This window comes from Prionailurus viverrinus, chromosome C2, assembly GCF_022837055.1.
Source record: "Prionailurus viverrinus isolate Anna chromosome C2, UM_Priviv_1.0, whole genome shotgun sequence".
NCBI classification, from domain to species: Eukaryota; Metazoa; Chordata; class Mammalia; order Carnivora; family Felidae; genus Prionailurus; species Prionailurus viverrinus.
This window is the reverse complement of record NC_062569.1, coordinates 24,773,624-24,798,223: the sequence shown is the minus strand read 5'-3', so window position 1 is coordinate 24,798,223 and position 24,600 is coordinate 24,773,624. Positions and strand designations below refer to the sequence as shown.

The 24,600-nt window shown below is 39.7% G+C and overlaps 1 protein-coding gene across 4 annotated transcripts in view; it reads left to right on the top strand.

Moving 5' to 3' along the window:
* Positions 1-24,600, top strand: part of PLCL2 (phospholipase C like 2) — a 191,772-nt gene that overhangs the window by 36,536 nt on the left and 130,636 nt on the right. Inside the window, exon 1 of one of the 4 annotated variants that reach the window (XM_047875046.1) lies at positions 12,407-12,542. The exons of the other annotated variants lie outside the window; for them this stretch is intronic. Within the exon in view, the coding sequence (XP_047731002.1) occupies positions 12,465-12,542 (78 nt within the window). The 5' untranslated portion in view covers positions 12,407-12,464. Of the gene's footprint in view, positions 1-12,406; positions 12,543-24,600 lie in introns of those variants that run through there. 4 annotated transcript variants of the gene reach the window in all.

Below are 24,600 nucleotides of genomic sequence, written 5' to 3'. Positions count from 1 at the left end.
ACATTAGTGAACGTTCTTCTATGAAGTTAAATGCTTTTGATTCAAGACCTGGAAGGTGCTTAAGTCTTCATTGAAATCTTCATATTTATTCTCACCTTGTCTTTTTTATTTTAAGGTAAGAGCTCTCAGTATTAACATCCACACTCACTTTGTGCTGATATTTAGCCAAAACCTAACATAAAATCAGCATGTATTTGCTGGTAGATTCTCTGAAATTTTTCACCACACATTTCATGTTAGAGTCATCCATGCTCCATAGTTCATGAGTTTTTATGGCACTGGAACTTCCCTGTTTAGATATATTCTCTGGTTGTATAGGTAGGTTTATTTGCTGCTCTAGTATTTTTCCTTTAAATTTTATCACTGTTTCCTCTTCTTATTTAGGTGGTGTTTCATCTCTGTCACTAGGAAATTTCTATTGATTTATTCTGTTTACGCTGTTTTTCCTTTCAAATTCATCGTTTGCACTCTGGGAAACTTTGATTATTTTTAAAAAGGTCATCTTTACATTGTTTGGGTCAAGCCAGGTTTGGTGGAGGGAGAGGACAGTGCCCATCCATTGTCCACCCATCTCCCACTCATGGCTTTGTGCAAGAGGAAAGATGAGAGAGAAAAAGAGGGATACCCCATTCAGTCTACGTTTAGAAACATGGAACGGAATAAATATCATGAAGAAAATCCAGGCCTAACTTGGTTATACCTCAGGAAGTAATTCATGGGCATCTAAAATAGTCTGCCAAGGTTTCCATTATTTTTACTTAATTAACTCAAAGCATGCTTAGTAAGAGCCTATAATCTTGAAAAGCATTTCTTGTTTTGATCTGACTGAAAGGTTTTTTGTTGTTGCCGATTTTTGCTGATCATAGCCTACTTTAATACGATGCAAAGCATCAGAATTAACAAGGTACAAATTGACTCAGTAAACCTGCCATACTAGGGAATAGACAAATCTGAGGAAGGATGTAGAATATGGGATGAAAGATTATTCAGCTTTTTAAAACAACAAATAACCAAATATTTTGCTTTTGAGCTGGTTGTTTTTCACTGTTTTGATCAAGAAAATGTAATATCCCTTGCTGTTACAGGTTTTGCTGGAGCTAATGGGTTTCTGTAGTGAACAAATTCATACGTCTACTCAAAGTATCTTTACTGAAGTATTGAAGAAGGGAAATAAAATCGTTCATGGGGTGAAGAAATGGTCAAGAGGGAAGGTGTCTTTCCTGGCACTGTTTCTCATGGAAAAATGTATTCTGCAGTTTGGGATTCAAATTTGTTACTACCAAAACTCCAGGAATAATTTACCACCAAGAGCATCCAGTCTAAAGAAAATTAATACCATCTGTATAAAGACTCAGTGATATTATGGCATCAAATGAATATGCTTCATATAACTCTATCATCTTTTTATTTAGAGGAGAAGTCCAAATTGTTGATGATGAATGTTGGAGTTATTTTGATGCAAATTACTTAAAGAGACTTAAAATATAAATATGTTTTCAACAGAATTTTGAAGGATAAAAGATAAAGATAGTTAAAATACTTGATTTTTCCTCATTGGTGTTCAAGTCTGTATGGTAAATTATATCTTAGGCTCTCTTCTCTCTTTTGTGATATTAGCCATGTGTCATCCTGTACCTCAAAGGGTAAAGGAGCAACTTGTGTGTTCTTTATCTCCTCCTTCCCCTTGCCTGTGTTCTTTGTCTTATGAGCTCCTTGGAGACTCATAGTTTCCTTAGTAGGTTGCCTGGCAGTGACTGGAGAATGAGATAGCTATGCTATAAAAGGCTCTTCCTTCCCTGGCCTGGCCTTTTCCTGGTACTTAGCCCTTTTCTGTCCTTCGTAATGTGGATGTGCATAGGATACGGTCCCATTTCGTTAAGGACATACATCCTCCATGTGCTAGTGGATTGATCTTCCTTTCAGTTGGGTCAGGTCTGAAAGGTCTTTTTAACCTTCTGTTATCTGGCCACCTAGCGAATAAATATAAGAATTAGTCCTATAACTATACTCAGCAGTAATCAAGATTTTTAGTTTTTTTGGTTCTGTTTTTGGCCCAAACATGCTTTTGTGGTTATCTACTATATCTAACTGTATAACAAACTGCCTTAAACTTAGTGGCATGAACAGTAACCCTTTTATTATGATCATGGATTCTTTGGGTCAGCAGTTTGGGCAAGACGCATCTAGGGTGTCTGTCTTTGCTCACCAATGTCTGGGCCTCAACTGGGAAGACTTGAATGGCTGGGTAATTCAAACAGTTGGGGCTCCCCTTCCTAGTTGGCTTACTCACACCCATATTGAGCACCTTGGTGTGGGTAATGGGAAAATTGGGCTCAGCCGAGTGCCTGTGTGTGGCCTTTCCAATGTGATGGTCTTAGGTGGTTGAATAAGCCTTCCAAGAGAACCAGGTGGAGCCTTCGTGGCCTCTGTGACCTAGCCCCAGAGGTCACACTGAGTCACTTCTGTTGCATTCTTCTAGTTACAAGTGAATCATTGGCCAGCCCAGATGCAGGGAGAGGGGAATGAGACCCTACTTTTTGATGGGACAGTGCAAGGTCACATGGAAAAAGACCATCTAGCATAAGGGACATTGTAGCAGTCATCTTGGAAATTTATGCAAAAGAGGAAACTACATCTTGATATTTTGATTCTACAATGCCAGATTTTTATTCTGTGAATCATTCAAATGTCTTGTAAAAAATTTAGTATTATGTAGAAAAGACTTTAGATGATTGCCTGATTATTCTCCTTTTAACCTGCTTGTGTTGCTATCTGACTTTTTATATGACTTTTGTATAACTGAAGAATCAAAGGATGACTGTTCAACAGTCTCATACCCTTAATCTGAGAGGCTAAAGACTGTAAAATTGTGCTAGTTTATTACGAGGAGCAAATTGTCACCATGAACTTTGCAATCAACACGGCATTTAAACCAGGAAGATAAAAGAAGAGACATGTTAAAATAATGGCAATTTTTGTGTGTGTGGAAAGTAGTCTTTTAGATAATGTGTGAAAACTCCCCTTAATGCTAGTGACTATGCTGATTCCACATAGTATGCCCCAGAGGGCCACACATTGGGGTTTTAGCACTGGCTTTCCATAACCTTAATAGTGAGGGTAATGGGGCAGCATCATGTGTTCCACCGAGTGCTGAGTTATCATGACCTTCTGTGTTGGAGGAAAGAAAGTTAATGTGACAACCTGGGAAGTTACTTCACCTCACTAGGTCTAGATTTCATATCTGTAAAGTGTGGGGTTGAAATCTCTCCTGGCTATATAATGCTTTGAGTTTATTGTTCTTGCACTTACCTGGGACTGGAATAAGGCAGTCATATGGCAGCTCAAAGTTAATATTAAATTTGGAAGTACAAGGGTCATTCAGTTAAGTTTTAGAAAGTTATTAAATTATAATCACCTGGCAACATTTATACACCTGTATTAAATAATCCCAAAGGTGAAATAGAAATACTGGAAGAAAACTCTGGATTAGGTAAATTTTTTAAAAAGATGTGGGCATCATTCTTAAATTTACAGTATTTATAAATCATAATACTTAGTATGAAATATCGTAGGTAAAATTTTTAGTTTTATTCTTTTGAGTCAAAAACCTGAATTTACTCATTCAGAGCCTGAATTTAAATTACTAAATAACACTTTAATAAGAAATGGTGCAATAGAGGTTCTGGGGCTTTGTTCCTTAAGTTTTTAAATTTATTAAAATAACGTTCATCCCACCTTTTTGTAATCCACTGCATATATAGTTATGTCCTTCTTTTCATTACTCGTATTTTTTATTTTTCCTTTCTTTTTTCTAAATTAGGCTTGCCATGGTTTATCAATTTCATAATCTTTTTTTTTTTTATGTTTGCTTATTTTAGAGAGAGAGAGAGAGAGACAGAGTGCAAGAGCGCAGGGGCAGAGAGAGAGGGAGACACAGAATCTGAAGCAGGCTCCAGGCTGGGAGCTGTCAGCACAGAGCCCAGTGTGGGGCTTGAACCCATCAACTGCGAGATCATGACCTGGGCTGAACTCAAAAGCTTAACTGACTGAGCCGCCTGGCACCCCAGTTTCATAATCTTTTTATTTATTTATTTATTTATTTATTTAGTTTTTTTTTTTTCAACGTTTATTTATTTTTGGGACAGAGAGAGACAGAGCATGAACGGGGGAGGGGCAGAGAGAGAGGGAGACACAGAATCGGAAACAGGCTCCAGGCTCCGAGCCATCAGCCCAGAGCCCGACGCGGGGCTCGAACTCACGGACCGCGAGATCATGACCTGGCTGAAGTCGGACGCTTAACCGACTGTGCCACCCAGGCGCCCCTCATAATCTTTTTAAACAAGGTTTATTGATCTTCTCTGTTGCTCTGTTGTTACCCTTTTGTTTCATTAGTTTCTGGTTTTATCTTTATTTCTTTTGTCCTTATTTCTTTTTCTTTTCTTTTTTGAGTTTTTTTTTTTTTTTTTTTTTTTTTTTTTTTTTTACTTTTAAAGTTGTATGCTTAGCTCCTTAATATTTTAGTCTTCCTTTATGTTATTCATTCTGTGGTTTGTATAGTTGGCTTATAAAAAATACATGCTTTTTCTTTTCTTTTTCTTTTTTTATTTTTTTTATTTTTTTTTATTTTTGGGACAGAGAGAGACAGAGCATGAACGGGGGAGGGGCAGAGAGAGAGGGAGACACAGAATCGGAAACAGGCTCCAGGCTCTGAGCCATCAGCCCAGAGCCCGACGCGGGGCTCGAACTCACGGACCGCGAGATCGTGACCTGGCTGAAGTCGGACGCCCAACCAACTGTGCCACCCAGGCGCCCCACATGCTTTTTCTGACTGACCTTTTTGGAGTCAGGTTGAGCAGGCGTCTGTCTTCCTGGAGATGCTTCCTCCTGGAGATGCTTCCCCCAGAGTGAAGGAAGAGTGAGGAAGAGTTACCTCAAGTAGCAGTGCATGAATGAATGTTCTTCCCTGGGAATCCTCACTGCAAAGATTCTGTGAATATGGACTTCAGAATGGTATTTTCTGGAAGCTGTGGCAGAAGAATAGACAAAACAATTGGAAATACATTCAGGCATATTATGAAATAAATAATACCCATATGTGCCACCTATATGACATCAGTCTAAAATTTAGTCACCAGAAATGGAATCACCAGAACCCAGTTTTTTCCCCCTCACTGCCTCTGAGAGTGAAAAAAATCAGCGAGACAAAGAGCCTATGTGTTTTAAACAAACTGAAATAATTTTTCCATAATGTTTTGTTAATGGTACTGTTTATGATTTAGTTACTTTATTACCTGAAAAAACATCTACCAACAATAGCATGTAAATGTGACAACAGATGCTTGAGTCACTTGATTATGGATTCCAGATTCTTCAGTCTTGTTATTTAGAAGACCAGTGGCTTTAGATATCATTTAACTTTTTTTAAAAGTGTTTATTTATTTATTATTAAAAAAATGTTTATTTATTTATTTTGTGTGAGAGTGAATGAGTGCAGGTGTGCACGTGTGCATATGAACGGGGGAGGGGCAGAGAGAGAGGGAGAAAGAATTCCAAGCAGGCTCTGTAGAGCCCAGTGCAGGGCTCTATCTCATGGGAGATCATGATCTGAGCCTAAATTGAGAGACATTTAACTGACTGAGCCACCCAGGTGCCTCTCATTTAACTTTTTAAAATGGCATCTATTAGATATATTGTTAATCCTTGAATGTTTTTCTCCTTTTATAGATGAATAAGAGATAGCATTGTATTAGCTCCTAGAATATTCCACATATATATGTTGATTTTATTATTTAATATGATTATATGGTAGACTTCTATTTATTTGTTGAGGCAATGAACAACTAGAAAGATGAACCAAAAGTTTAAAAATCAGATATGGAGATTAGAGAGAGTGAGAGAGAGCACTCAAGAGAGCAAGAAACAAGCTCCCTGAGCCTTGTAAGTGGCCCTTGCACACTGGCTTGGCCATTGGTGGGGGTACAGAGGGCCAGCCTTTAGGGAGAATGTGCTCACAGAATTCAGGAGTGCAGATGCTTGTGTGGGGTTTTTATTTAAAATTAAAATAGATTTACTTATTTTTTTTTTAATTTTTTTTTCAACGTTTTTTATTTATTTTTGGGACAGAGAGAGACAGAGCATGAACGGGGGAGGGGCAGAGAGAGAGGGAAACACAGAATCGGAAGCAGGCTCCAGGCTCTGAACCATCAGCCCAGAGCCCGACGCGGGGCTCGAACTCACAGACCGCGAGATCGTGACCTGGCTGAAGTCGGATGCTTAACCGACTGCGCCACCCAGGCGCCCCTAGATTTACTTATTTAACTGGAGGCCACCCAGTTCCTCAAATGCTATCAATAAATAAGTGTTACTGTATTGGTAACCACTGTGTTATAACCACCACTACATGAGAATACGATAAAGCATTTTGAATTCAGTTCCTCAATATCAGATCATAATCTATGAATATGTTTTGTTATTCTGTGTATAGTTTTTCTTTATCCTTGCCATTTGTTAGAAATTTAGTGTGATAACTGCCATTAAAATTATATCTCACCTTCAATTAAAGTTTGAATTAGGAATTTCATTCCAGAACAAAATGGGTCAAAGCCATTTAAAAAAGAAGGTGCTTAATATTTTGACTTAAAAGCATCTTTAAGGGGCGCATGGGTGGCTCAGTCAGTTGAGCCTCCACCTTCGGCTTGGGTCATGATCTCGTGGTTCACGGGTTTGAGCCCCGTGTCGGGCTCTGTGCTGACAGTTCAGAGCTTGGAGCTTGCTTCGTGGGTTCTGTCTCCTTCTCTCTCTGCCCCTCCCCTGCTCATACTCTGTCTCTCTCACTCTCAAAAATAAAGGAAACATTGAAAAAAAACACCTTTAAGCATTACATGTTTTATTGTATTTAATAATATTTATTTAATCTAGCCCATATGATAATTTTTTCTAAGGGAAGGGGGTCAGGCGGTCCACTTCTTATATATGTGTAGATAGCAAGAAATACCTGCTGCCTAGTAGGTAGAGAAATGCTGGTCAGATATTTTAATCATATCTTTTAAAATGGACAGTTCCACAATAAATTTGCCTTAGTAGAGAATCTTTCTTTTAAGTAATTAGTGCCAAAACTTTAATATAAAAAAGCTTTAAATATAGTGACCGAAGGGTCAAGGAACTGGTATATTGGAAATGTGATTTACCTGCTTTATGGAGGACTGTAAATTGGTGACTCCCTAGCCATTCTTGGCAAGCTGGCGAAATATCTAATAAATGGTAAAATCATTGAACACATGAGCTAAGAACAGTCTTTTGAGAAATACGGCATCTGGATTTCCCTAAGAGGAGATCTTATTTCACCATGCTTTCAGAATTATTCAGAGGCTGAGTGGGGATGTGGATGAGAAAAACAGGAGATGCACTTCTGCCTGTATTCTAGAAAAAGATGTGAAATAGAAGTGTGACAGACTTTAAAAGAAGAAAGTTCTAAATTCCCAGGATATCACTATTCATTTTCATATGCGAGTGCAAAAATGTTTTCTAAAGACAGATGCAAATCATTTTAGCATGATCTTTTACCACTGCCTCTTTCTATTAATTAGGCAATCATCAAGAGAGAATTTGATCATGAAGGGTCCAAATAGAACAATTTGCTATTTATGTAAGGACACAGGAAATACTAAGATAGCTGTGTGGAAGATTCACATCCAGGAAACTGGTAGCTGTGGGGGAAAAAAGTTGCTTTGATTTTAGTAGGTTGGTTAAGTTGTACATATTTTTAGCAGGACGAGAAAAGAGAGAGAGAGTTGCATGCCACTATTTGAAAAGAATGTGATACAACAAAAACTATTTTTAATCTGTGGTGGGGAAGAGGAAAATTCATGCTTTTTAATGGTTATGAACTTAGAAAATTAATTCCTGCAAAGCAGAATCTTCACTGCTAGAATAGAATTTGGCTTTGCAGTTTTTGTTATGTTAAAACTTATTCAATAAGCAGAATTTTAGTATTCAGAATTCACTGCAATTTAGAGTTTGCAATAGAAATGCTAAATTAAAACCTATTTTAAGATATAACCTCCCTCAAAATTTTTAAAGAATTCTGAAGTTTTGAAATGGTCTAAAAATGTAACTCTAAAGATTTGAAATCTCCTCATGTTTTTCTAACTGGATAGATCTTTCTTAGATAATGCATTGTGTCTCTTAATGCTCAGAAAAGATTCTTTCCTTGGTCAAAAGAAATCATTCCTAAGATTTTATAATTCCGCCAAATATGGCTATGGAGGAGGCTATATTTAGGAAGTTAATCTCCCTATGCATGTATTTGGTAATAGTATAATATGTATAAAAGAGGGCTTAGAAACTTTGGTGTTAGGTGCTATTGAAATGTATACTGCCAGTATATTTCTGTCAATAGAAAAATCACAATTGGCAATGGGCAAATGAAGCATTCTGTCTATAAATGGGCACAGAGTCCTTTCTTAGCCCACAATAATTAAAATGAGCGTATTATGTTTTAGGAAGAAAATCTTTTTAGAGACAGCTAAATATGCTACCTCAAAAGAAGTAATCAAATTGTGGGATTTAATTAAAGACCCTTTCATCACTCTTCTGTGAAGGCATCTATTGATACTTTGGACAAACAAAAAGCTTCTGGAAGCAAAATTTTGCATATGGAGCCCTGATTTCCCTATTGATAACTTGCTGTAAAATTAGAATTAGAAAAGGGTTTATTGGAGAAAATAGCAACCCCTCTTTAGTAAATAACCTAAGATAAACAACCTTTAAGAATGAATTTGAAAGATGACTAAGTATAAGAAAATGTTTTAAGCACTTAAAATCAGCTCACCTCCTGCCCCCTCCTCCAACCTTTGATTGAAATATGGTTTGTGTGAGACTCCCCAACTAGCCAGGGTGGGTCAGTCTCCCTGAAACATGTAAGGCAGGCATCTCAGTCCTTTGCCCCTCGCTGGAGGGATAAGGCAAACCTCCTTGCCACTGTGGCTACTTGCCACTCTAGTGATTGGAAGGTAGGGGTGGGGACAGGCAAACAGTCTGAGAGGGTGTGTGTGTGTGTGTGTGTGTGTGTGTGTGTGTGTGTGTGTGACATCAGGAAACCTGGTTGTGAGCACTGGGGGAGGGCCAGGCAGCTCTAGGCTGTGAAGGGAGCAGGAGCACAGCAAGAGAGCAGAAGCCTGGAGGCTGGTGAGTGAGAGTGGCCAGGGGTGTGTAGATGGACACCTGGATTTCCGTCTGCTGCCTCCTCTTATTATATGAAGGATCTTTAGCAGAGAGCTGTTAGAGCCACCATAGCGCTCACCTCTCATTGGACTTTTGTTCACAAGGAATTTTGTTTCATTGAACTCCCAGTCTTTCTGTGTCAGAAACACCCAGTGGCATGGGACTTAGTTCAGTTGCCTCACACAACTGCTTCTGTTAGTTTTGCCCTTAAGTAAACATCAGTTCTTATTTTTCATCACATTTGGGGAATTTTCAGCCATTATTTCTTAAAACATTCTTTTTTTTTTTAATTTATTTATTTTTGAGAAGAGTGAGACAGAGTATGAGCTGGGGAGGAGAGAGAAAGAGGGGACACAGAATCTGAAACAGGCTCCAGGCTCTGAGCCGTCAGCACAGAGCCCAACGCGGGGCTCGAATTCACGGACCATGAGATCATGACCTGAGCCAAAGTCGGACGCTTAACCAACTGAGCCACCCAGGTGCCCCATTTCTTAAAACATTCTTATTGCTCCTTTCTCTCTTTCCTGTCCTTCTGGAACTCCCAGCTGGTGGGACTGGTGGTGTCCTGGAGCTTTCTTAGTCTGTGCTGATTTTTCTTCATTCTCTTTTCCTTTCTGCTTCTCAGACTTGGTGGTATCAGTTGGCCTACCTTCAGGTTTGCTGATTCTTTCTTTTGCTTATTCAGTGAAAATTTCATTTATTTCTTGTACTTTACAAACCCAGAATTTCTATTTGGTTCCTTAAAAAAAAAAAAATCATTCTTGTCTACTTACTGATAATCTCTTTTGAACGAGGCATCATTTTCCTTTAGTTCTTTGTACATGGTTCCCTTTAACTCTTTGAGTATATTTAAAATAGTTCACTTAAAGTCTTTGTCCAGGGGTGCCTGGGTGGCTCAGTTGGTTAAGCATCCAACTTTGGCTCAGATCATGATCGCACGGTTTGTGAGTTCAAGCCCATGTTGGGCTCTGAGCTGTCAGCACAGCTTTGGAGCCTGCTTTGGATTCTGTGTCTCCCTCTTTCTGCCCCTCCCCTGGTTAAGCTCTGTCTCTCTTGCTCTCTCTCTCTCTCTCTCTCTCTCTCTCTCTCTCTTTCTCACTCTCTCTCAAAAATAAATAAACATTTATAAAATTAAAAAAAAAACAAAGTCTTTGTCTAATTAGACCAATGTGTGTGCTTCCTCAGGGACAGTTTCTATTAGTGGCCTTTCTCCTCTGTATATGAACCATATTTTCTTATTTCTTTACGTGCTGTGTAATTTTTTGTGTGTGGAAAAATAGATATTTTTAATATTGTAGCGTGGCAACTCTGGAAATTAGATTCTCTTCACTCACCAGGGTTTGTTGCTGCTTGTAGCTGCTGTTGCTTGTTTTGTGACTTTCTGTGCCAATTTTGAGCAGTCTGTATTCTTTGTCGTGAGTCAACGCTATCTCTATTCTATTAGCTTAGTGTCTCTCTAGTGATCAGATAGGCATTGATAACTCCGCCTTAGCCTTCACCTCCTGCATGCACAGAACTCGAGGGTCAGCCAGAGGTGAGAGTTTAAAGTTATCTCAGGGCTTTCCTGAGCAGATACTTAGGCCCATGCCTGCACTTGACTATCTAGATTCCCAGGACTATGTCTGATCCTTTTAGTCAAAAGCTCTACCACTGAGCTGTACCCCCTGTGTGATCTTTTTAAAGCGTTTGTTTGACAAAGCATCTCAATCCCCAAATTTTCTTCCCAAGCTTATTGGTTAGTTCATTGTTTACTCCAACAGTTATTTATTGTCCCAGGCAGCAGCTACTAGTATATTTACTTTTGAGTGTTTTTGACAACTCCCTCGGGCAGCCGCCTCAGCTTTGGTAGAGTCCCAAGTTAGGAGAGCTGTGGCGGAGCCTGGAGCCCTTCGAGCTGAAGCGACCAGGCAGATCACAACACACAACCACACTTCTTTCAAAACAAACTCCACTCTGCTTCTTCTGGTAATGGTATCTGTACTGGGAATATGGACTTTTTTCTTCAAGGCTCTTTGCTGAGCTGGAGAGCCGGGGATGGTGCCAGGGTAACTTATAATACCACAAAGTGGCCGGCTTTTCCTGCTGAGATCTAGCTGTTTTTTATTAAGTGTTCCCCTGGTTCCCCTGGTTGCTGCAATATTTTGGTGGTTTCCCAGGTTTAACAAAGTTGATTTTGACAGTTTTGCCAGTTTATTTGATGCTTTTATGGAGCAATGAACTTTTGGAGTTCTCTACTCTGCCGTTTTCACTAATGTCGTTTACCATCTGACTTTGATTTTATATAGGCTGCTATCAACTTCAAACAGAAACTGCTTAATTTAAACTCAGTCTAGCTCTAAACCTTTCCTGATGAATCTTTCTCACTAATATATATATTTCTCAATGTATATATATTTCCCTCTCTCTCTCCCTCTCTCTCTCTCTCTATATATATATATGTATATAATAGACTATGGTCTATAGGCATATCTAGAGCAATTTTATTGATTTTTTTCCAAGTTAATGTAATCAAAATTTAAGATCTGATGTCTTTTTAATAAGATTCCCTTGCACAACAATAAATAAGATAAAGCTTAGAGAATCCTAACAATTGCTGCAAGGTTCTACTTTCCCAGAACTTATCTAATTTCTAAATAAATAATGTTCACTGCATCTCTTGTATGTATTATTTGATTGATGACTGTCTTATCCACCAGTCTAAGAATCCTCTAATACAAAGACAGTCTCTGTTTTTATTCATCTCTACCCCTAACACTAGGCCTGATGCCTGGCACATAGTACGTGCTCAAGAAACGTTAGTAGAATGAATGAATAACTATAGGGGCTGTTAGATGAAACACTATGGAGTGCAGACCTTGATGACTTGAATTATCTAGACCTTTAAAATCGTAGAGTTACAGGAAATCTTCCTGGGTCAAAGAGTACATATTCAGGTTTTATCCTTCGTTTTTGTGGCTTACTTAGAAAGTACTAAACGCCATATCCTATAGGACCCATCTCTTGTAATCACTTTCTGTTAGACTTTCAGGATAAATTTTTTCTCTGTATTTAAATGAATACAAAATGCTCTTAGGTCATATGGTATCTTTAACAAAAAGAGTGAAATCTAAATTAGAAGTCTAGGGTTTTAGCATTCTGAGCCTCGGAACTGTCAGCTTTGTGAACAGGTTAAGTTTTTCATAACCTTCTGTCACCCGCTGATTATGCTTGTTCGGGGACATTGGCACAGAAAATGAAGGACGATGGATGTCCCCCTTGGCTCTGTAAGGGCCATTGCTGTTTCCAGGGAGGATAGAAGATGGTTTACCCGCATTGTCAGTGTAAGTCCGTGATACTCTTGAAGGAACAGTTCTTACTGGGTATTAGAAGATACCTTTAGGTCTGAATTTCAGATTTTGTTCCGCTTTACTTCATGTATATGGAAGTAAATATACTTAAATCTATTAAATCTACTAAATATAGGTTTTTTTGTTCCTGTCTTTGTTATTTAGTGTGAATGACCTAAGTCACTATGGTTAATTGGCATGTTTTATTGGCACACCTATTTACCTTAACCAGTTCAAGTTATAAAGATGAGCTTTATTGTTCATTTTGTTTATTGCGGTTATCCACTGTACCTTTTTTTGGTTTTTTATTAAGATGTAATTCCCATGCCATAAAACGCACCCTTTTAAAGTGTACATTTCATTGGTTTTTAGTATATTCACAGTTGTGCAACTGTCACCACTATCTATCTAATTCTAGAACATTTTCATCTTCCCTGAAAGAAATATCTTGCCCATTAGCAGTCACTCCCAGCCCCTGGTGACCATAAATTTACTTTCTGTGTCTTTAAATTGCCTATTTTGGACAGCTTATATAAATGGAATCATACCCTATGTGGTCTTTTGCAACTGGGATGTTTTGCTTAACATAATGTTTTCAAGGCTCTTCCTTGTTGTAGGATGTAGTATCAGTACTTTATTCCTTTTTATGGCTGAATAATGTTTCATTATCCAGATTTGCCACATTTTGTTTGCCCATTCACCATTTGATGGATATGTGGGTTATTTCCACCTTTTAGCTATCATGAATAATGCCACTGTGAACATTTGTATATATTTGTGTGGACATGTGTTTTCACTTCTCTTTGGCTATAAACCTAGAAATGGAATCGATGGGTCATATATGGTAACTCTGTGTTTAATTTTCTAAGGAATTGGCAGATGTTTTCTAAGGTGGCCCAGGTGACTGTTTAAAGTTCACAAAACAAAGGACTGGCCTACTCACACTTCTTTATTTAGAAAAAAATTTTTTAATGTTTATTTATTTTTGAGAGAGAGAGACAGAGTGTGGGGGCGGGGAGGGGCAGAGAGGGAGACACAGAATCTGAAGCAGACTCCAGGCTCTGAGCTGTCAGCACAGAGTCCTCTGCGGGGCTTGAACTCAAGAACCCTGAGATGATGACCTGAGCTGAAGTCGGATGCTTAACCCATTGAGCCACCCAGGCGCCCCTGCCAAAGCATGCGCCCCCGTGGAGCACTGTGTCTGGAGGGCCTGGGATATTCCCGGAAAAGGGTCAGAGACCCTTATTAAACAATGACAAAAGATTGAGAGCTTTTAGTATGCTATCTAATGTGAATTGCAAAGAGGAGGATACGCAGCATGTTTGCACACTTATTTTGCTACAAACCACTTTTCAAAGGGCAGCTTACAGGATGTAACACGCTTCCATTCCCTGATGCAAGTCTGTTTTCCAAGTGAGAAACTGAGGTCTAGGGAGGCAAAGTCTCCATGTTAATTAATTTCGTAATTGCTGAGGGAGCACCTCCCACCTGCTAACCTCAGTGTTAGGCACCAGGGAGACAATGACAGCAATATGGGACAGGCGACTCCAGCACTGGGTGAGTAGTAAGTAGAGAACAGTGCATTGAACCTGGGGGACTGTGGATGTGACAGTAGACCAGTTGGAGAGACAGATTTTGATTCTGTGAGTAATAATTGAAGCCAGGGACTGGAGGAGAGCACCCTAGGGATGAGGAGGCAAGGATAGACCATCAGTATTTAAGGGTGCACAAAGAGCAGCCCCAGATGGAGACCAAGGAGGAAAGGGGAGGAAGAATTGGGACAGGCCAAGGGCTGCCTTCTGATAGTGCAGAGAAGCAGCACAGGCCACAGAGGCGGAGGCTTGTGTTCTGAGTCCTGCCTGCCTTGCTCACAGGTTATGTGACACTGGCTACGTGTTACTCTAATTCGCAAAGGTTTGATTCATAAAAGGGCTATAATTGTAAACCTACTTTATCAGCTGGTAGTGAAGCCTTGATAAAGTTTGCATGGTTCGAAGGATCATACTTGGCATACACGAAGTGCTCAGTAAACACTGGGTGATAGCATCATTCTTATTATCAAGAAGAGGACTTGGAAACACCTGCCGTGTTCAGGATCACGGACGTTGTGGGTGACCTTGGCAAAAATCCACTTCAATGGAGTGACAGTTCGAGGAGTGAGTAGGAAATCGAAGAGTAGAGGCTTTGAATTTAGACATTTCCTTAAGGTTAGTTATGAATGGTTTGGCAGAGGACTGTTGCTGGGGACCAGGAGGACAGGTTTAGGAGAAATCGATAGGAGAGGTTTGAGCACACGTAACTGCGGAGAGTGAGAGGCTGGGGAGCTGGCAACGGTGAAGCTCAGCAAGGGCTGGGGATAATTAGGAAACAAACAGCTTAGGAAGGCGCACAGGATGGGCCCCAGAGCGAAATTGCCTTATGCCAGGACTTGCCTCAGAGCATCCAGATACCAGGGCAACTGAGACTGGCACGTTCCTGAAAATCAGGGTTCAGTGCACCATTGTGGCATTCTCTGCATAAAGAGAACATATGTCATACGTATCCTGAAAGGGCTCCTGGGAAGACAGGCAAGAGTCAGAGCATCTTGGTAAAGTCTTCTAACACCCTGGGAGTCGCCTTGGAATGCAGATTCACTTTGCAGTCATTATTAACTTAAAAGGAAAAAAAAAAAAAAAGCCTCCCAAATTTCACTCTGAACTGCAGCCATTGGCGCCTGTCCTGATTTCCCCGTGCACGGATGCATCTGCCAACACTCCCTCCTCCTCTGGTAGCCGTTGATGGGTTGTTCTTCCCGGTGTCCTGTATGAAGCAGGAGGAATTCCTACTCTCCCCCAGTCTTAGAGGGTTGGGGAAGCCCAGGCCTCCCAAAACTTACAGAGAGGGGGATGCTCTCTGTTTCCTGACACAGGAGCTAGTTGAGGTTAAGGAACCTACTCCATGCTTGAATCCGAAGGAGCACGCGGAGCATGTGGATAGCTGGTGCACACCTCCACTGCCCTGTAGGGCCGAGTGTGCAACTCCAAGTCTAGGCTTTGTTTCCACACTTCTTTCAGGACTCCCCAAGGAAGGCCTGCATGGTACCTCCCATAGGCTCTCAGGGACTGTCAGAAGGCCGAGACCTCTCTTTACAGATGGAGAAATGTTGTGGGAGGCAGCTAGCACAAGGACGCAGAAGGGCCACATGATTCTGAATTTAGAGCTGGGGTCTTCTGGCCAGAATTTGCCTAGTGTGCCTCCTCCCTCAGGACCTGGAACGGGGCTCTTTGGCGATACATGCTCCTAGTTTATTCCCTTTTCTTTTTGTCTAAAAAACATTTAATGTGGGTTAGAGTATGCTTTTGATTATTTCTCCATTTAACTTGAGGAAGTAACCTCACCGGTTCCTATTTTTGTTCCCGTCATTTTGAAGCCAGGGAAGACTTCCTGAGTAGATGGAAGAACACCCAGAGTTTGAGGGAGTGCTCCAAGGGCACGAATACTTGCGGCTAAGAGAAAACAGTGGCCCTCCCTCGACTACTGCAGGCAAGAGCCAGTATTGGGAACAGCTGTGTTTAAAAGTCTCCTAATTGTTATTTATTCTGTCTGTGGATCTGCAGTCCAACAAATGTATGAATAGGACCTTTGCTGATCGTATCTCCTTGTTTTGATCAGAACTGCTGTAAATAAGGGGGCTATAGCGTGCTGTTTGCTTAAATTCCTATTGCTTTTACCACGTTCAGTGTTTTTTCTTTTGATACAGCCTACTTCAGCCTCTGTTCATTTCTAAGAAGTTGAATGTAGTTAACCTAGAGTTCTGGAAACCCCCTGAGGGACTACGTCTCAGGTCTATGAGCCCTGTCGCCTCTCTGAAACCTGAGTCCCTGGTTTTCTTATGCCTCATAGAACCCTCCTGAACTTCAGCATGTACTGAATTGTCTCAGTAAGTCTTCTCCTCTTCAGTAGTTCATGTGTCATTAATGGCATTGTTTCCAAGACCCAAGCAAGAAATCTTGGAAGGATCTTTACCTCCTTTTTTGCTCACCTCCAGCCTGCATTTGATTACTCCCATCTTCTGAGATGTGTATTCTAGTGAAGTCAGCCTGCACTCTTTCCTCTGTGTGACTGCAGGTGGGGGTGTGGGGCCTGTCTCTTTACAGGAATGCTTCTGTTTGGAATTCTCTTCATTTTGGCTAGCTCCCAGCCCCCCACCCACATGTCACATCTTCAGCAGAGCCCTTCCTCCCTGAGCCCCCTTCCCAGGGAGATGTCTTTCCTTTGTCCTCTGGATTGCTATTTCTTCTTTCACTTCAATCTGCATGAAATTATTTGGTAATTTTGTATTTGCGGGTTTGACTCTTGGGCTAGATTATGGGATCTTTGAGGATAGGAATCCAGTTTGTACTTAAATATGTGTTTGGCACATGTCAGCACAAAAACTAGAGGCTACATTTAATTGACTTGAATTTAGAAAAAGATATATGGGATCAAAGAGGAACCATTAAATGATACTTATTATTTCTTGGTTGATCTCTTTTTAGTCTTTTTTTTTGTCTTCCTTACTCGTTTGCTTCTCTCACTTAGAAAGAAGTACATAAAAGTTCTGTTCCTATAAAAACAATTTAAATATAGTCTTTCTGTATCAACAGATAGAATAACCTGGTATCTAATAACTAGATAATGGTTACATTATCACTGTTCTGTCCAAACTCAGTTTCATTAACATCTGTTGACATCATAGAGACAAGGCATCCTCTTAGAGGCTGAGGGTCCAGGTTCCAGGCCTAGTGCTGCCATTTATGACCTGAATGACCTCAGCTATGTCTCCAGTGTTTCTTTAGGCTCTGTTTTCTCCTTTATAAGAGGAGACTAATAATACCTACCTGATAACGTTGTTTTGAGGATTAGATGAGATATTGGATATGAAAGGGTCTTGTATAGTGTAAGACATAGAGTAAATTCTGATATAGAATAACTTCTCATGTGATTTTTAAGTTGAATCTGAATTTATATACATTAGTTAATTAGGCCTGGATTTGATAATCTGTCTACTAGTTGGTTTAAGTAGTATCATCTGTAAGCGTGTGTGATATTTCAAGAACTCAGTTTTCCAAATCTTTCTCTATTTCATGTCAGTAATATCCTTTTTTGGTATTAACGCCTTAGGAATATTATTTCAACTGATTGTTCTATAAGACCATTGGACTGAAATTTTTCTTCTCACTTAAAAATTTTTGGAATTCTCATTATTTCTCTCCCATGTTTTGGATAATATTGAATTAATGGTATCATTTTTTTAAAGGTTTTATTTATTTTTTTAGAGAGAGTGTGCAAGCGAGGGAGGGGCAGAGAGAGGGGGACAGAGGATCTGAAGCGGGCTCTGCACTCACAGACTGACAGCAAGACCCTGATGTGGGGCTTGAACCCACGAACCACAAGATCATGACCTGAGCCAAAGTTGGACACTCAACCAGCTGAGCCACCCAGGTGTCCCTTAATGGTATTGTTCAAAAAAAACTTGGTAATAAGATTTAGCAGTTTTTGGAGGTATTTGTTTTCATCTCGGCATGAAGACAAGAAGAGATGTTTCATGGTTATCATTATTTTGTTTGGCATTTCTGCCGAATTTTCTCTCCATCTATTGCCGTTCTCCTTTGGGAAGGGGCCTCCACTGCATAGTCATATGCTGGTTTGTATGGGGTGAGCATGATACCTGGTTGGCACCAGGATATGTAGGAGATCTAGAACATAGTCTTCCCTTGCACATGTCTTTAAGGTGTAGGAGAAACGAATTTGAGGTGCGATCTGTAACTTACCGGTTGTAGACAGAATCTAAAACCCAGTTCTAGTCAAGGGGAAATCGGCCTGCCCTGTTGTCCTGCCTTGTTGGCTGTGCCAAGTCAAAGGAAAAGGAAGAGCCCATTGGAATGAAGGGTTTTTTTTTTCTCCCTCTTTTTTTCTTCCTTTTCTTGTTTTCCTTGTTCTATCCATTTTTTATGGTAATATGAGCTCTAAGGCAGAATTTATAGTTAGTACTATTTGGCTGTGCGAATTCATAGTTTTACTTTTCCTTTAAGGTTGATTTCAGTGCCACTTCCTGGGAAGAAACCATACTAGTTACACACTGCCTCCAAGAAAATGGAATGTACCTAAGTATTGTTAGACAGGGGGAGTACTTTATAGTGGCTGCAGCTCAGGACATTCTTGGATGAAGGACTGAGAAAGAGGAGCAGAGTAGACCCAGGGGAGAAGGCCACAGCCCTCCTCTGAGATGTACTTTAATTACCTAGCAGGGACCGCCGCATATGAGAGCCTTGTTCCAGAACACTGGACATTGTAAGGACTTTTTATGTGGGGGAGGGGAAAGGGTATGTTAAAATCTCCTATGAAGAGTTTTGTCGAACATTCATACCTAGTTAGTTAAATAGGAATCCACAGTAGGCCGTCATTGAAATACATAGCACATTAATGAGGCTGAACAGTAGGGTTATACAAGGAGAAGTCTCCCTCACCATCTCGGCCCCTGCCCCTCAGTTTCCCTCCCCACAAGTGTGTGGTCCCAGAGACGGTCGATGGATGTGCCTGCTCTTTGTAGACACATAGCAGCATATGACAATAGTGTTCATCACTTTGCTTGTTTTTCACCTCACGCTACTTCCTGGTATTTTCCAAGTCGGTCTGTGAAGACTTTCTCATTCTCATGGCTGCACAGTACTCCACTGTATTGATGTATAATTTATTTGACTGGTTTCCTCTTAAGGGACATTTAGGTTGCTTTTCATCTTTGATTATTACCAAATGATCCGGAATGAAGGAACTGGTTTTTAAATTCTCTTCCTGGTTTGAGAAAGCTCAACTAATAGGATGTGCTGTATTGATATGATTTTAATAGTTTGTCCTAGAAAAAAGAATAAAAGAAACTATGTAGACTCTCTGTTTCCAAAACAATAGAAATCACATCTTAAAGCTTAAATGCTTAAAGCAGAACTAATAAGGACCTAAGAACCACAAAAATGGTCTAAAAATGTGCAGCTTCAGTACGTCTATGCAGGCAGCTACGCCCAAGTGTATGTACTATGGAAGAGTTGAGCATGTGTAAGAGATGTTGTTGGTGTCGTGGTCCGTGAATAAAGGAGGGAGCTACTGTGCAGGCAGACCTTTGTGTCCTCTGAAAAGACCAAGCAGTGATAAAGGAGACCTAGATGCCAGCAAACTTCAGTGACCCACACACAGTTCCAATACAGCGCGGCCATTGCTCTATGGGATACGTGCAGGCACTGTGGCAGCATGTGCTCTGGAGCGACGTCTAACTCAAGTGTGGCAGAAACAGGAGAGGTTTACCCCGAGGCGGGGCCTGCTAAGCTGAGCCTTGAAAAATGTGTTTGGGGTGTATAAGTTAGCTATGGGGTGGAATAGTGTAGGGACCGTGTTCTCAGGGAGGAAACAGCAGCATGCCCAGAGACCATCTGGTCCATTGGAGGAACTTCAAAGTGTGTCTGAGGTGGAGTGGGGAGAGGAGGCCTGCAAGGCGGTCCCGGGTCAGGATATCCACAGCTCTCTGTAAGAAGTAAGGAGTTGTGACTTAGCAATGGGAGGCCACTGATACTGGGTGTGTGAAGTAACCTGCCTTGTGTTTGTAAGATCTCATGCTGACTGCCAGGAGGAGAAGGAGCTGGGAAGGGATGGGAGCTGGGAAGGGAGCTGTTGCAGTCATCCGAGTGAGGGGCGATTGCTGGACATAGGTGTGGAGGCAGAGACACAGCCCTCTGGTTGTTTAGTTAAAAAAGAATTAAAAATCGTGCATTTAATACACACATCTTTATGAGCTTTCCGTATTGTTTCTTTTGAATAAACCTTAGAAGTGGAATTGCTGAGTCAAAGGAAATGAGATTTTAAAATCTTTTAGTAATGTAGTCAAATCGCTTCCATAAAGGCTTTACCAATTTTCAGGTCCGCTGGCAATTCGGACACTGCCAGCTCCCCACAGCTTTACCGTCTCTGAGTGTTACCGTTGCTGGGAATGGACATCAGTCTAATAAGCGGGAAATACATGTCTTTCCTCTGTTTTAATTTGTTTCCATGAGTACTGGTGAGCTTGAAGTTTTTTCATGTTTGCCTATGAATTATATTTCTACAAATTGCGTATTCATGTTTTTATTTTTCTCTTCAACCGTTTATCTTTGCCTTTTTGATTTCTAGGGGCTCCATAAATGTTTAACCTTTTGTCTTTTATATGTATTGCCCCTATATGTTCTGATGTTCCTCTGATTTGTTATTCTGCTTACTTTTGTTCAGGTTGTTTTACTGAGCAGAAAGATTGTGTTTAAATGCAATGAAATGTTTTGCTCATGCTTTCTGCCTTTAGTTTAGTACCCAGAAAGTCCTTCCTCAACCCTGGGTTATATAAATATTGGAATTCGTATAAAATATTCACATTTACTTTCATCTTCTACCTTCAAATACTTAATTGATCAGGATTTTTTTGGTGTGAGATGTGTTGTGGGAATCTACCTTTTTAGTTCCCAATGGTTAAAGAAAAAAGTTAAAATCTTTTTTTCTGAAAGCAAAAATCAGGAACCCTCTCCCAAGTCTAGCAAAGAATTCTTAGGCAGTTTGTGTGGGGAGGCAGTCTCAGAGACTGGATTTAGAAAAATTGGTATTTCTGAGGATTTTGATACTATTTTACATGGTCAAAAGAATCCAATACATGGGAAAGTTCAGCTCATAACATATTGCCCACAGTTAATACGGGGTTGCAATCTGCATTTCATCAACTCAGAGTTATCCTTTCTCTTTGACACATTAATTAACGTTGGAATGACTTTTCAGATGGATGGTGGCTCTAATCTTTGTGTATTCATAGGTTCCTTTCTACACAGGACATCCAAGATGACCCATTCTCTTGACTAAGGCAGAGGAAATAAGATCAACACCAAAGATTGTAGAGTCTTGACCCTCAGTGCTGAAGCAAAGCCTCAAAATGACTCAAGAAATCTTAGACAATAAAATGCCACAGTCCCTGACATTCATCATTTTGGCAGCAAGATAAACATTTTCTAAACTTTTAGAAACAAATATATATGTGTACACACACACACACACACACACACACACACACATACACACAATAACACTCTGGAGCTTGATTTATTTTTCCTGAGAAAAAGCACTGCCATGTTGTGCCTGTTTAGGAGAGAATGAGAGAGGAGTCTGGTGACGGGACAGTTTGTACATGCCCTCTGGGGCTGTGCTGTTCCTTTTAGTATATGCCCTTGGCTCTCCAGTGAAGCCTTGCTTCCCAGGAAGTGCTGTTTGCAAGAGTCTGAGGTGTGGTTTGGTGGCTTTCAGGCCACCCAGATGCCATGTGTATCTGTTTGATAAATTCTGTGGTTTGTCTGTTCTGTGTTTTGCCATCTTGTTTAAGAAAAAAAAAGGAAAAAAGCAAGCAAGCAATGATATGTTAAATGTTTATCATTTTACATGAATTTATGGAGAATCTAAGTGTAATTGCACTCCTGAAACAACTAAAGGAATTTTCTTGAGGTGATTTGGTCTTTTTTTGAGGATATAAATATCAACTATGAAACCGTACGTTAAGATTTTCTAAATACTTTTTTTTTTCAGCGCGCTAAGCAATAGTTTTTCAAAAAGAAAGGTTATAATTGGCTACTCTTTGCGTATCCGAGATCAATAAGAGAAGGTGTATTGGGAAGTCATCCTTTTTTAAATTATGGCACAGGTTTTCTGCTATTATCCAAGTAGAAGTATTAACCCTTAAATCTTATCTTTATAGTTCAGGCTTTCCAGTGTCAGCTGGATTTGGGGTTGGATAGGTCTTTATTGCGGGGGCTGGTCTTTGTACAATAGGATGTTTAGCAGCATTCCTGGCTTCCACTCCCTAGAAGATAGTAGTATTCCCCCCACGACCAGGGCAATTGAAAAATGTCCTTGCAAACCTTGTAAAATATCCCCTTGGGGGCATATAATCCCTGGTTGAGAACCACTGTTGTCATCAATGCAGAGAAGGTGAAGTTGGTCAGATCAGGAATTAGTTCTCTTCAGGGCAGTAATAGGCCACTGGAAGAATCCCTTTACCTGGACTTCAGTGGAAAAACAATGAAATCTCATAGCACTGAAAGACACTGATTAAACTAACAAGTTTCAATATAACAATATTGAAAATGAAATCAGTGAACTGAGACCTGAGGATAGACTTGAAAATCTGGGAGGTTATTTTCTAGAGAGACTGATCTGATGTGGGCTTCAGTTGATTCCAGGCAAAGGACAGGAATCATATGGCACTTCTATGGTAAATCAGTTATGGTCGTTAAATTTAGTTGTTTGCTGCGCTAATGGCATAAATCAAAGAACAGGATGCTTCTTTCCAAAAATATCCTCCTGCCCTTCTAAACTGTGCTGGCTATGCAAGATTTGCTGGCCTTCTGTGGATGGTTGACCTATTCAGATGAAACACCCACCTGCTGTGAAAAATCTGGAAAATCAACCAAAGCCTGTAACAAAACCCTTACTTGGTTGTGTGTTTTAATGACTACACGTTATACACTTGACTAGAAATTAGTGGTGTGTGTTTTCCTCTCCTATGGTTCAATTTCCACTGTTGCCGATTTTTAAAGGTGCTTCCTTTTTATTAACACTGGTAGTACAGGTCAAACAAAAGATAAAAGAGCAGACTCAGTCTCTAGCAGAGAATCTTAATTTTAGGATATATATACATGCATATAATACATATATAATATGTATATATTATACCTATGTATTTATACATACAATATGTATATATAGGACATGAATTATTATATATGTATAATGTATGTATATATGTATTATATATGTGTATATATCATATGTGTATAATTTATGTAAATGTATAATATATATATAAAATATATTACCATTTTATGTTGGATTTTTTATAGTGTAATAGAAATTACTTTATGAAAAACAGGTCTGAAAGGTGGCAATTGGTTTGTAATTTGATGTTCCATATTAAAATTTAGTTGTCTTACATAATTTTGAGTACTGCTTTCAACCTTAACTGCCTATCTAATGCAGTGTGTTAATTCATTGTTAAATATATTTTTATTAACTACTTAGCTGGAGTGAATTATAAATCCCCTGCCAAAAACGTTGCTTTGCTTATATTGGACAAGCGATTAGTCATGTTTGGATCTGTTTTTAAAAAACATTTTGATGATTTTAAAAAGCTTTCAGATAATTACATTAGGGATGAACTGTTTCTACACTGTATAAATTGCCCTTTAATGCATTTTTAAAGGACTGTAAATAATAATTAGAATTTATAATTATAGTCAACTTTCAGTGATCATTGCTAATAAAGGAAAGAAGAGGTATTGTAGAAAACAAAAAAGCACTTGGAAAGAAATGCAAGACACCTAGCTGTCCTTAGTGTCTCTCTGTCCAGCCTGCACTGTTAATATACAGTAGGAGTTGACCGGCCAGTTGGGGGGGGGGGGGGGGAAAGCCACAGACTCGGAGAAAACTATCCACTTGTGGAAGACGGTGTATTAATGTTTTGTTTTGTTTTTTTCTAGCAGATTTTCATTAGCTCTTGTCTGAATGCATTTCCATATGCAATCAAGAAATAGGAACCCATTTTTTATTGCCTACAATAAGTACAAAGATAGCATTTAGAAACATTTTGATGAAACTGATGTCAGACTCTATCCTCACTGGATGTCTTGTGGAAACACCTAGAACAAAAAATGTCCCCAGGGCCTCTCTTCCCTTTGCCTCTTCTTTTGTTAATGCCCCTCTCAGGCATGAGTTCTTTATATCAAGGATTTACATTCTGCTTACCCCTTCCATATTTGTGACTGAAAAAAGAGACAGCTGACACTGTCTAAAAATTAGAGCAGAAAAATTCAGCAATATGAGAAAAATGTATGCAAGTGTTTGAGGGAGGATATTAGTCCTGTCTCTAACTTTTATTCAACTTAAAAGCAGATTTAATAGCTATCCATAGTTTGTTTGAATTATCTGACCTTGTCGCTGTCTAAATATAGACATTTCGAGGAACACTGCGGACCCATGATTT